At 45.1% G+C, this 13,445-nt stretch overlaps 1 protein-coding gene across 8 annotated transcripts in view; it reads left to right on the top strand.

Moving 5' to 3' along the window:
• The window catches only part of Rg (A kinase anchor protein rugose), a 409,256-nt gene that overhangs the window by 70,144 nt on the left and 325,667 nt on the right, over positions 1 to 13,445 (top strand). For 2 of the 8 annotated variants that reach the window (XM_076445962.1, XM_076445929.1), the window contains exon 2: positions 12,881 to 12,942. The exons of the other annotated variants lie outside the window; for them this stretch is intronic. In XM_076445962.1, coding sequence (XP_076302077.1) covers positions 12,940 to 12,942 — 3 coding nt within the window. In that variant the 5' untranslated portion in view covers positions 12,881 to 12,939. The remainder of the gene's footprint in view (positions 1 to 12,880; positions 12,943 to 13,445) is intronic. 8 annotated transcript variants of the gene reach the window in all.

Raw genomic sequence — 13,445 nt, 5'->3', positions numbered from 1 at the left:
AAGTTCCGGCCCGGTCTGGTCTGCTCGGCCGCGTTCCTATGCCCGACCCGTTCGAAATTAGCGTATCTTCGCCGATAAATTTTCGTGTAATCCCCGCTATTGCCGGAGCGCTGCGAATCTCTGATCACAGCTGGACAAAAGTTGCTTCGGCGATCGCCGTGAAACGCGACTTTGATTGCAAGTTACCCAATTACACAATCTCTTAAGACTGTTTCAAAACGAGCAAAATTTGAAAATGTGCGAAACAAAGTCGGTAACTCGGTTTGAATTTTGTCCGGGCAGATAGACGACGATTTGTGGCGCTGTGTGGCGTCGAGATAATTCGCTTGCTTTGTCGCGGGAGCAAGGGGATGAAAGCAAAACGTGCAAATTGTGGAGGAGACGCGGAAACTGTGGAAGAATAGCGCCGGGGGAGGGGTCGCCGAGCATGTAGAGAAGAACACAGGGGTGTGTGTGTGTGGGAGCGAGGGAAAAGAAGAAAGGAAGACCGTTGGAAGGCCGCGGGGTTGCACCGGGTCCCAGGGTAGCCACGGCCAAAAGCCAATACGATTCTATGGTGCAACCGGGGTGGCCAGCGGAAGGGGCGCAAGAGCCGGGATAAAGAGGGGAATGAAGTAATCCTGGGTGTTGCCTCGGAAAAAGAGGAAAAAAAGGGGTAGTAACCGTGGCGAGGGTGAATGGCTCGGTGCATTTAGGATCACAATTGAGTGGAGTCGAGCTGCAACCACCGTTCATCAGCCTTGTCACGGTCCAGAGGATGAAAACTGTTCCCGCCGATTAACGTTTTCTAATTCCTCCATCGTTTTTACTACCAACAATGGATAGGCCGCTCCTAATTGCCCGGCGAATTATCATCCTCCCACGCGGGGCTTAATCGGGCAGGTTTACGGCGGACAATTGTCGATCGTTCGAATAAAATGTTCGGCTCGTGTACAGTCGTTCGTGGACAATCCAGTCGAATTGGGTTACTGCGTTTCTGCGATGGAGAGGGCTATTCGAGATTAGAGAACTTTAGGCTCGCAATTTCCTTGATGTTTTCGAGTTCGGTGAATTCTCTGGGTTATCCTCGGTTGGTCGACAACTCATTTCGCCGACATTGTTTTCATCGACGATTTGACCGACAGAAACTTTCGTCGACACTATGTCTTCATCGACACGGTTTCACCGACACTAACACGGTCAAATCGTCGATGAAAGCCGTGTCGGCGAAATGAGTTGTCGACCAACCGAGGGTAACCCGAATTCTCTACATGCAATCTGTCCACAAGGGCATGTCAGTGATATCTTCGAAACCTGTCACCCGATGAGAGAGAGATAAGGATCATATATGCAAACAAACGTAGATGTCTTTAATACGCCTTGGCTGAATATTTGTCAGTTTTGCTTCTGACAGAGTGAAAAGAACGTACCGCTTCGGCGTCGGCCCTTGGCCTGACTCGAAACACGTCGACGTTGAAACACGTTTGATTGATTCACCGCAATCTCCCCGGGCGGATGTCGAACGAACCGGGCTGGCGCGTGTGGGCGGACACAATGCCGGAGCCGTGCGTTTTATTAATCAACGCATCTCCCGCAGGCCCGGTAGTTTTGCGGCGTGTTATCGCGACGGGAAAATCTGCTCACGGGATTAACTTTCCTGATTCATTGGGCCACAGCGCGGCGGCGACTTGACGCGGTCTCCCGTATTCGCCGGCGGATCACCGCGTCGTTTTAATCGTTCCAGCGGCGCGTGCGACATTCCGTTATTTACGTGTCGGTGCCCCGGCATTATCAACCATATTCCACCGAGGCCACCACCGTGCCGGATCCGCGTCGGATCCGCGCCCATGTCCGCGGCTGGACGGTATACAAGCCCCTCTGGTTTTACAACCGTTGGTAACGAGCGACCCGCCATTCCGAGCTCTACACACTCCGGAGAAATAAAAACCGCTCTCTCCTGCCCGCGAAATAATCCTGTTTTCATCATCCGGCTCCCGTTGTCCTTCGCAACACTCCGCGCTATCGTGAATCTCGACTTTACTACGTGCACCCTGTTCACGAACCTGCGCCGATCGCCGGTCAATATTCCGCTTCCGGGTACCTCAAATTATTCTACTACCGGCATTATTCCCCTTGAAAAATCAACGGCTGGTTCATTTCTGGAGGTACGCCACTAATTCATTTTTACCAGTTAATCCGGTAGGATTTCCGGGATAAAAGCATATTCGTGCACCCCTTTCTGCTACTGTCTAACTGTGTACCAATTCAGTTTTCCATGTCTTCTGTGTTTCGAGATTTTTCTACTGTTACAGAGAACAGAGGAACCGGTAATTATTAGCTAAAATTTCTGCATCAATTTTAAAAAACACAGGCCAAGGAAAAGCTCTTTCCTTCGTTAATAATTGTAGTGGCTTGCAAGTAATGCATCGGTGTTTCCAAATTCTCTTCGTCTCTAATCTTTTTTAAATTGGACTCACCCATTTTTGTAATAAATGCATAAAATCCGCAGTCCAGTAATTATACATATACATATATGCATAGATTATTCTTCATTCAATAAAACCCACTTTAGGAAGTAAAGCATAATGTAGTTGGAGGTGACGGAACTCTCGAAAAGGGAGATTGATGAAGGTTCGGATTCGAACTTGAGACCCGCGTTTCAATAGTAGATAGGGAAAAGTTAGTCGCGAAGTACTCTTGTATGTGATTAGACGTAGACTGCTCGTATAACTCGGCTCACAGTCTGTCAGGGACCAGCAGGGAAACGATTGAATAATTCGGCGTAGGATGATCGAATAATCACGAGGTGGCCAGACCCCTGGCAGCAACTAGCGACGCAGCGCTACTCGAGAAATGCATTTCCCCAAAGTCGGCCCCTTCTAATTGGTGCGCGGTGTTTCGGTGCTGTTTACTTATTTAGCGTGCGTCGTGCCCCCAATGAAGAGGGTTACATCAGCCCCGACAGTTCCTTGTCCGTTGTCGACCAAGATATGACGAGGCAGTGCCAAAGATAGGCGTGTTTCTGAATTAATCGTGACGGAAGGCGCCGCGCCGCGTCATCCTGTTCCGGTGAAATAAGAGTGGTTGCCTCGCAACAACGACCCCGAAGCGTCTTCTTTCGGTGACTTTATTATGCAACCACTTGCTCCTCTGCGACGCATACTGAATTTCGCTAATGAACGCTTCAATAAATTTGCTCGAGGAACCTTCTTCGTGTTTCGATTTTGCAGAAACATCACTCGCAGGATTTTGCGCACGAGAAATTCGCGTTTGCTGTTCTCGTTTCTTTCTCGCCTCTGCCCCCCGCCCGATCCGACAACAGAATTTTCCCGCCGTTACTTTTAATCCGGATACGCCTCTTAAACGATGCTCGGACGCGACGTCGAGGCAGAAAATCGCGCGGCATGAATATTAACACCTGCGTTTACATTAAACGCCGCGCGATGAATCAACTTCGCCGTGAATCCAATTAATCGAGTTACCAAGATTAAAATGCAAAAACGTCGCTCCATGTAAATCTGTACTGCGCGCGGCGCGGCGGGACGGGGGAAGTGATTTCGAGCGACCGAGAATTGATGGAAAGTTATCTCGTCCGTCTCTCCTTTCTTCTCTTCCGCGGTTCCGCGCAGAGGAGAAAACAGACAACAAAAATGAAAAATGTTAGTCGACGGAATGATGTACGCGTTACAGGCTCTCGCATTGTCGCCGGTGATTTTTCCAACGTTTTACTCGGCCCGGTGTGACAAATGTATCCGGGGTCCGCGGAGTTGCTAATGTCGCGTCAGATCATAATCACCCGCCATTAACGGATTACCGCGCGAGCTATAGTCGGATAAATCGATGTATAATCACAGCAGTGCTCGCAATCGATTCGATGTCCGGCCGAGAGAGCCCATTCTATCGTTTACCCGAGATCCCGTAATAATTGATACACGGTTTTCGGTTACAGCTCGATAACGGGGACACTGGATGAGCCTTCGATTGTTTGCTCTCTATAATTCGTATAATAGTCAATTTTCTTCGGATTTCTTCTATACATTTTACAGATACTTTATGTCGACAAAATTACAAATTTCCAACTCGATTCTGGAAAACAGATATTGAATTAAAATGTGTCTTCTCCGTTAATGATCATGATGCGCTCGAAAATAGGCATGAAACAGGGTTGTAAACTCTTCTTCCTGTATCGGAGCGATTTTCACGATGAAAACGTTTGCGTACGAATTATTTATGGTCAGCGGAGTGGGGGGTACTGCATAAACATTGTCGATAAACATGGGAAATTCGAATTTCCAACAGATGAGGGAAATCATGGTGAGAGCAGAATTCGGTATACAATTTCATGGTCGACGCTCGGGCGTTCTATTATTAAGTATCTCCTGTTCACGGCGCAGCCCCGTTCAGCCACAAGAGCTAATTAACATCGCCACTGTGCTGATCCTACCATAATTGACAGATTGTTCGTCGCGCAATCTGGAACTATTATCGAATCTTAATACAAGACTAGGACAATCAAAGACTGTCGGTCGAATGTCGGTGCTTCGCCGAGAGACTGTTCTATACTGTAGAGTGTAGAGGATAAAATTATTCCAGTCGCGGTGCACCGCGTGCAGTTAAGTGCACCGACGCATTGTTTGCCTTGGCTTTGTTCCTTTTCACGGTGCACTACGCTTACTGAATTAATCCTTACGAATTGGTCTGGTTGATCGCATCGTTGCGGCAGAGAAAATACTCGACCAAATTAGCCAATTCAAAGTAAATATACAAACTCCTGACAACGATAATAACTTCACAATAAGATGGTCAAAACTGCGTCAAAACTCTGACCAAGGAAAGCAGGGTAAACTAGACTAGATCGTAAAAAATGAAAAACCCCCAAAAAAATTTTGTTTTTATTGTGTTTGACAATGGGAGCTTCGAAACGTAACGTGTATTCCTTTTTTTGATAAATAAAGATTAAAAGTATGCTCAAAAGACCCGAAACTTATTTGTACACCTAATATTTTATCTCCCGTGGCTCTTCGCGTATATCGTGCGGATGCTCTCGTGTCGCGAAACAAATTTACAATTTCCGATCGTAGAACATCATTTCAGCGAGCACGCGTAAATATCAGATCACGCGCGAACGTAGTTGAAGCGTAGCGTGATTATCCCCCGGGAAAATAGTGAACACGGGTGTCCGGGAGATAATGTCGTGGAATCACGGCGTAGCTGGATTAATTCCGGCGAGATTGAGCTAATTGTTCGACTATTTTTGCTGGACGTGATTAAAGTTGGCCGCCTCCCTGAAAAGATGTTCGTGTAATTCGTTTTAGTGGCCGGTGCCGTGAGGCCGCGGCCGTAATCAGGTTCATTTAAATCTAGTTTACGATAAGGATAGTTAGCAGTTAATGCACCGGATAATGAGGAGCCATTCTTTATTATAAACGCATTAAGAACGCCCGGGATTCGAGGAATGGTAGGCGTGGCGAGTTAAACACCGTTGCGAATCAGTCTTCTTTTTCTTGCTGCCTGTTGCCGAGACAGCTGCCGGCTTCTTCTCTGAATTCACTTTCTGTACATTCACAATGATCGCTGTTGGAATTCATTTCTCGTATACCACTCCTTCAATTAATTACAGATTGAGCTTTTTTCGTCGATTCCGTTGTCACTCGAGCCGGTTTCTCTTCGTCTCTTACGGCAAATCAGGGATTTTTAGCCCTTCCCGACGAAATTGATTGCAAGACGCATTGTACCGTAGACGGTTTGAGATTAAATGGCTGGAGCGAAGAATTCCATTTGAGAACAGAAGCTCGCTAACCAAAAAATTACAGCGAGCGGTAAAAAAGGATTCTCCGCGTCAGCGAAAGTCTGCTCGAGAGAAGCCAAGACTGCACTGTCCCGCCAAACAGTTTCATTAATTTCGAGTAGAAGAAAGTCGGACGCCGTGACGCCGGTGAAATTCAATCATTCAAATTCCCGCAGCCGTGGATGCTTTCATCCCTCCCTCGCAGACGTTCTGCAGAATTTAAACTCTGAATCTCACAACCCCCGTTCCATCGAAACTCCTCCGCTCTAATGCGTTGAATTTCTTGATTGGAGCTGACGGGATTTCTATGTTGTAACTATATAACTGAGGTTGCTGAAGGGGTTCACCGACCGGACAGGTCACCCTGTACGAGATCGAGTCGTCTCACCCGAAATTATATTAGGTCGTTAAGAATTTTTTAGGTGGTGCAAAAATTTCAATTTCAATTTTTCAAAGTTGTCCGAAAAATTGCAAGAGATCATAGAAAAGGATGTCATAAGACTTATTCTAAATGGTAAAAGATTGTCTTTCCTTTTCCCTTGAGAAAACTTGAGAAAACAAATACGATAACTTTCTTCCGAAATATTGTTTTGTTTGATTTTCCCTTGAGAAGACGAAATAATTTTCCGAACGACCTAATACAATCCAACGCGGAATGAGAAGAGAGGGGAGGCAGAGAGCGGAGGGTGATAATCGCGATAAGGATAGGGGACGAATTGCATTCGCTTGATTACTTTAAAAGGCAACGGGGCCGGGGCTCGGATTTTTCGGTCCGCGTTCCGGGTTCATTTGTCGCGTGTTCTCGCAAGAGAGACACGGAGGGGAGGGAGAGACAGAAAGATAGACAAAGGGAGGGATCAGGATTGGCTCGGCTGACGAGAGCAACTCAAACACGTAGTTTTTAATGGGAGCGTCCGAGCGATGCAACGTTCAACGGAAGTGGAAATGGGATCATGCACGGCGTGTGTTTGATCTTTCCGTGTTCATACGTCTCGTTTCCTCCCGGTTTGATTTTCGCCCGGTGCGCTACGGATTGAATGGTCCTGTACGGAGAGGTTCGTGTGCTATCGTGTTCCCGTCCGTCATCGGATCGGAACAATCCAGCCGAATGTTGCTCCGAATAATCTATCGAAATTCCTGCGTGCGCCATGGATTCCGGGCCGCGTCACGGTGGTCTTCATTAATTTGCCCGGTTGCGTTGGTGTTTTAGCCGATTCGAATTATTGATTCGGTAAACAACCGGGCCCCGGCCGGCCCTGAGAATGATTTATCGCGGATACGGATACGTTATTTGCGTCATTAGCCAGTCTTATTGTTGATTAATTCACCACGAATACGGCTGTGCTCGATTCGGGATCTTTATCCGATCGCAGATTGCTCTTTCGACAATGGGTGGTCCCGAAATTACATATCCGGATCTCAATGAAAAGGGAAATATATTTTGTGAACAAATTAACACATTACCGACCGGTGATTATTGCATAATTTTGAAAAATCTATGGTACATGTGCAATTTTCATTGCGAACTAACAAGTCATCCTCAATAACGACATCTAATAGTTTCATTTAAGATTGCAATGTAAAAGAAACTTTCTATGCTTTCTTTTGGTACAGACAATTATTGAAAATCCTATTAACAGGCTTCCGGTAGGTACAATGTCGAGATATATAATAAATAACGTCTAATACCATTGCCAATCGTAACTACAGAGCGTAACTTTAATTTCCCGCATTTTGGTGGCATATTGGCAATTGAGGTAACCACCGATCGCAAGGCCGAGATAACGCGAGACAATGCTGATCCACGGAATTCAGCGGCCACTAATCGTCTACAAAATGGCGATCATTAAGCGTGCACGTTTGCGATCTCCACACATGGCTGGTAAACGGAACGCAGGAGTTTGTCGAACAATGCTTCGATCGTTCGCGGCTTACGATTAGAAATTGGAAGGGCTGGTTCGATGCCGCGAGAAAGCCCTTCTACTTTCGCATTCGCGAACTCGTGAAAAGTTCATCGTGACGATTCTACTGTGCGTTAAGGAAACGCTTCGTTCGTGCGCTCGGAAAATTAAACTACTGCTAGCGGTAACAATTTCAGAGGTTCGAATTAATTAACCTGACGCAAATTCGCCCTGGGGAAACGGCAATATAATTTTCTCTTGCGACTACTTTCGTTCTCTCTCTGTCTGCCTCTCCTCTTGCTACATTGCTATTTTTCCCTAGTTAATGAATGGAACACACGATATCGGCGCTGAGAAATTTAGGACACGCGCGTCCCAGCGACAACACGCTGCTTTTATCAAACCGGTATAATTGCGTTGCGATTCTGCTGCCGAAATAGTCGGCCCGTTTCGAGATCGATTCGTTCCTAAATATCCTACGATTCGTGTCATTGCCGTTGCTCGTGCTTTTATAATAGTTCAATTATTCACGAGCTACAACTTCTCTAAAGTCGAATCTGTGTTAGAATTTTATTCATTACAAACTCTCCATTGCAAATTCTGCAAGAGATGGCAAATAATGGTAATAGAGAACGAAACAGACAGATCCGAGTGACCTGCTTATTTAGAAATCAATTATTATTGAATTGACCATGTACGCTGATTGCATTTGCTTTGATTACTTCAGTCATTCGGTATTCATGATTGGTGGATTACTCAGTAATCGCGATCGTTAATCATGTATGCGATTTGACGTCGGTTGTAATCGTTAATTGTTAACCAAATTACACTTTGCCTGGCTGCGACGGGAGACGACCACGGAATGACATCTTAATCGATGAAACTTTGGAGGAACTCTCAAAAGGAATTTACACGTGTACACGTACTCAAAGTGGATAGAAAAATTTATTTGAAAACCAGTCTCATTAAAAAAAATGTAATCGACTAACCCTCTAGTTTATTAGAGAAGAATCTGACATGTTTTAAGAATCTGATATGTTTAAATAATTCTACAAGTTAAAATGAGGACGTGTATTTAAATGCATGTTCAAAACCACGATTTCCAAGTTGAACGCTGACTGCAACGTAAGATGTTAGTACCATCCTGAGATGCCTGTAAAATGTAAAAGATACGCGCTTGGTTTTACTGAATGACGAAAGCTTGGTAGCCTGGTGCGGTGTACTCGCCCGTTCTCGGGAATTTCTCGCCGGTACTTTTGGTTCGCGGCTTCGTCGTGCACGGGGGAGGGGGAGGGCATGCAGGTCGCCTCTATCGCGCAGCCTCTTGAAAGTGTCGGCCGTAATAGTCCATAGACTTGGTAATAGCCAGCGAATTGTTAGGTCCCGTGAAATTTCCGCGGGAGGAGGCTGCCGTGTCGCGCACTTAAGCAGCCAGCGGAGAGAGCACGCGGCCGAGGGCTAACGAAGAAGAGGGAGCGGATTTTCAGCTGCGATCCAGGCGAATTTCCACGCCGGAATTGTCGCGAGGGCGAAGCTGTCGCTGACAATAAGAAAGGGGTCGCAGCCTTGTGTCTGTTTATTGCGAACTGGAACTTTTCCACTTCTGGAAATTTCATGTCTTCCTACGCTCGGGCTCTTTGAGGTCTTCATAGCCAGCTCCCGGTCTATTTTTCCTCGGGTCTTTTCACCTCTTTATTTATCTGCGCGTTGTGGATGTTCACGCTTACCTAGCTTTCCGTAGGGTAACCAAACGGATACTGCGATCAGTTCGAGATTTCTTTAGCGCAGTTGGTTAAAATAGAGCAGTTTTCTACAGTGTGCATCAGAAGTTTAGACATACCCTCCGATGAATCTCCGATTGATTTTCTTCATCGTATGTATGGAACGCTTTGAGAATCTTCATCATCATGTTGAGTCTCTTAACCCTTAGTAGTAAAATATTTAATCGTTACGTTATTAAAGTATTTTATATCAAATAAATTACTAAACAGTTTAATATACATAAAATGAACAAAATCATATAGCATTGAAAAATTCTGGGTCAGAAGAAATCACTGGCGTACAATATGAAGTTACAAACCTCTAAACTTCTGAAACGGCCCTTCTTCATAGTTTGGCTAAAAATTCTCCCCTGCAATGCCACATATGAAGACTTTTAGTAGCGATCATAATTTTCAAAGTGTTCTACGATAAAAAACGTACAATAAAAAAAGATCGATAGGAGATTCATCGGAGGGTACGTTCTCGTTACATAATATAGTAGGGTGCGTCTAAACGTCTGACACGCACTGTGTCGGCACAGGGGACTCTAGCTAAAAATGTTCACGCGAATGTAAAGCTTTCTAACCTACATCGTACTTTGTCAGGAAACTTTAAATGCGGGGAATCAATCAAGGCGGACAGCGAAAGTTTCTAACAAGGTTTGGGATCAGGGGACCTCGGGAGGTCATTAACAGGGTGTCACTTGCGAAGCTCGGCGTGAATGAGAGAGCCAGTGATATTTCGCGCAAGACTCCCAATTAAGAGGCGTTCGCAATGCTGAGCAAGTGAATCTGTTCCAGAAATATCCTGCCAAGAGATTCGCGGACAGCGTCGAGCAATTTTTCCAGCTGGTTTGACCGGGACGATTTTTAGGAACAATGGGGCCGCGAGAAACGACCGCAACAATTATCGTTCCAATGAGTGTTAAAATTTCATTTACGTCAGGAGAGGAAGAAAAAACAACGCGACGCTTTCTCCTGATATAGGTTCCTCTATTGTTCTGTTTTCTTTCATCGCCGGCAACAGTCCGGCCGGCGTTCTACCGTGGAAACACTAGAAACCGGAGCAACGCTGACCTGATATTCTCTGTTGCTCTCGCCCCCGTGAATTACTGATATTCTTCCATTGCGAATTTAGACCGTAGCCGGCACAATTCCCGAGGAGAATCAATTTTTGAACAGCTCCGGGAAAAGGATTTTAAGACAAGACCCGCGTGAAATGCTCCGCCTTCGTTTCCGTGTGTGCACAACATTCTTTGACATTTGTATGGTCCGCGGCTAGTGTATTTACGTCTCCTTTCCGATTATCCGATTGCACTGTAATTCCGTCTTCGATGCGACATGTCGGCGGTGGAAGTTCAATCCAGAAAATATTACTGGAACGCGGCTAAGCATACGATTTCATTCCCTGATGCATTAATTAGGGCAACTCTACTCTCGACTCCTATAAATGTTAATCACGATGGATATTAAGATCCCATTTACCTATTTTCTCATATTCCTAATAGATATAATGATATAGACACGTTTTAAAAACTGTCATGTTTTATTTATTCGTAGATATTATGGTATGAAAATTAATTTCTTATCAAAAAATGTTGGTGCCTCCCCTGGTAATAGTTCACGTCTCCCCGTTGGAAACTGCTGCACTAATCTATCGTATAATTTGCAATGCACATGCCATATAAACCTTATACGGTTTAAAGCAATAAACAAATAACAATGACAAACGTTAATCACAATATTTTAAAGATAAAATGAAAGGGAAGATCCGAAATAAATGAACAACTTTCTCGGTATGTCTCGGCGTGATAAGACGAGGGGTTGAAGGAGCTGCGCGCGAAAGCGTTTTGAAAGGGAAGAAATATCGGGGGTGGTTTTTGACATTTAATTCAAAAGACTGTCGCTGTTAAAAGGCAGCGTTAAAGCCCCCCCCCCCGTAAATCACAGCGGTTTCATTACGCTGTCCACAGGCGTGTGCACGGTTCGAGAGTACGCGTGTGTACTAGAGGTTTTACGCGATACGGCCCTGCGCGGAAGGAACGTAATTCTACAGGCGCCGGCAAACAATATCGCCGCCGAACTTATGACGGATTTGACTTTCAAGTCGAGTACAAGTCGTTATGCAGGAGCACTCTCGTGAAGCGAGGATCCCTGTGTCCCTCCCTCTCTCTCTCTCTCTCTCTCTCTCTCTCTCTCTCTCTCTCTTTCTCTCGTTCTCTCCTCTGCCTCGGTCTGTCCAACACCCTCGCCAGCCTGCCTCGACCCTCTCTATGCTATACTTATTATACTACGTGACTGTCTCTGGAAAATGTTCTTCAATTTTACTAGACACGGCTAACAGCCGGGGAAAGATAAATAACCTCTTACCCGGCACGTCCTTCCACCCCGGAACCAACGGAATTCACTATTCCCGGCGTCTGTCCCGTTTGAACGTTAACCTCCGACCACCTGGGTCACCTTTGACCCGCACCCTGCCTGCGCTACCCGAATAATCGATTTTATGCGACGCTGCTTTTCTCCGACCTTGCCGCTATTAATAAACGAAATTATACGGTACGTGCCCGTAGATCAGGCTTTAACGGGATGGACCACCTTTTTCGCTAAAAAAATCGATTTTTCCAAAGCTGCATTTTTTTGGTACCTTCTGAAAGGTAAACGGAATTTTTCTTCCGCCCTGAAATATTTCGATTTTATATGGTTTTCTTCATTTTATCGATATACAGGGTGGGGCATTTAAATGGGAACACCTAAGTATCTCGGTTATTATTAGTCGTACAAAAAATCTCCATATAATAAAGTTGTACTATTTCAAGGGGCGAATTTAATGATGGTAAAAATTTCTTCTCAAGATCATTTTTTTTACAAGATTAATCGAGAAACAACCTTTTCGCTCCCCCCAAACGTACAAGTGAAATATAAAAAATTGTCAGTGACACTTAATGAACAGAACCGGCACGTACAGTTAGTGCCGTTGGGACATCAAGGGTGTGTTTACCAGCACTCGTTACGAACACTCCGGATATTACGCGTTTAATCTTTCCAGGGCGTAAAAATGTTTAATGAAATTTCTTTGCAGCGCTTTTAAATTCACTGCGAACACCGGGCGGTCTATTCAATTCGTCTTTTATTAAACAATCATCCAGTATTCATATAAAAATTCGCACCATATTTACCAGCCACAAAGTTTTATTACCTTTTTTTTTTTTGTAGACGGACTCTGGGTAAATTAGCTTCGAGAGTTCTGTTTTCCGGCGGAGGAATGTTAAAATTTCCAGATCTAATGAAGGAAGTTTAAAGTACGTCAGAATGCACTTTGCCGGTTAAGGGTTCGAGGCTATCCGCCTTTCTTGCGGATGTTGACGGCAACATTTTTGCGGGCGCGTTATCGTGATCGCGAGTAATCCATGGTTTTACCATCTAACCTAACGTTCGTTTCAATTTTGTTCCAGGTAAGTTGACGCTACGAAGATTTATACGGAAGTATGTCGCTGTTAGGGTGCCGCCGGCCATGGTAAGTGTATCGTTGGAACCGACTGATTAGGATTTATAGCGAGTGCATGCGTGGCTTTATATTTCGAGTAACGACCGAGGGACATTCGTTCGACGATGCTCGTGCTCGTCTGCTAATGAGATTTCGAAGTAATATCAGTATGCTTCTCGTCGTGGAACTGCGACAGACGTTAGGCTAGCACTGCTAATAGCATAAGCCCGAATTCCGAGAGCGTAGAGCCTCAAAGCAACCCGGCAACAATCTCTCCTGCGTTCACTTACTCGAGCAAAGGCGACTCTTGTCATCAATGATAACATCTGGTCTACAATTGACGACTGTACAACGTCGAATGTCTGTCATATCTGAAATACTACCCCTGTCTTTTCAAAATCAAAGGGCTGAAATTCAAGACGACATATAAAGGCAGCTGTTTTCTCTGTTCTATATATTTTTTAAAATTCTAGACAGTTACTTTAAAAGTACTTATATATTTTCAAAATCAAAAGGATTCAATTGTAGTTTCT

Source organism: Lasioglossum baleicum, chromosome 2 (assembly GCF_051020765.1).
Source record: "Lasioglossum baleicum chromosome 2, iyLasBale1, whole genome shotgun sequence".
Taxonomy (NCBI): domain Eukaryota; kingdom Metazoa; phylum Arthropoda; class Insecta; order Hymenoptera; family Halictidae; genus Lasioglossum; species Lasioglossum baleicum.
Note: the sequence above shows the minus strand (reverse complement) of the source record. Positions and strands in the feature narration are given on the sequence as shown.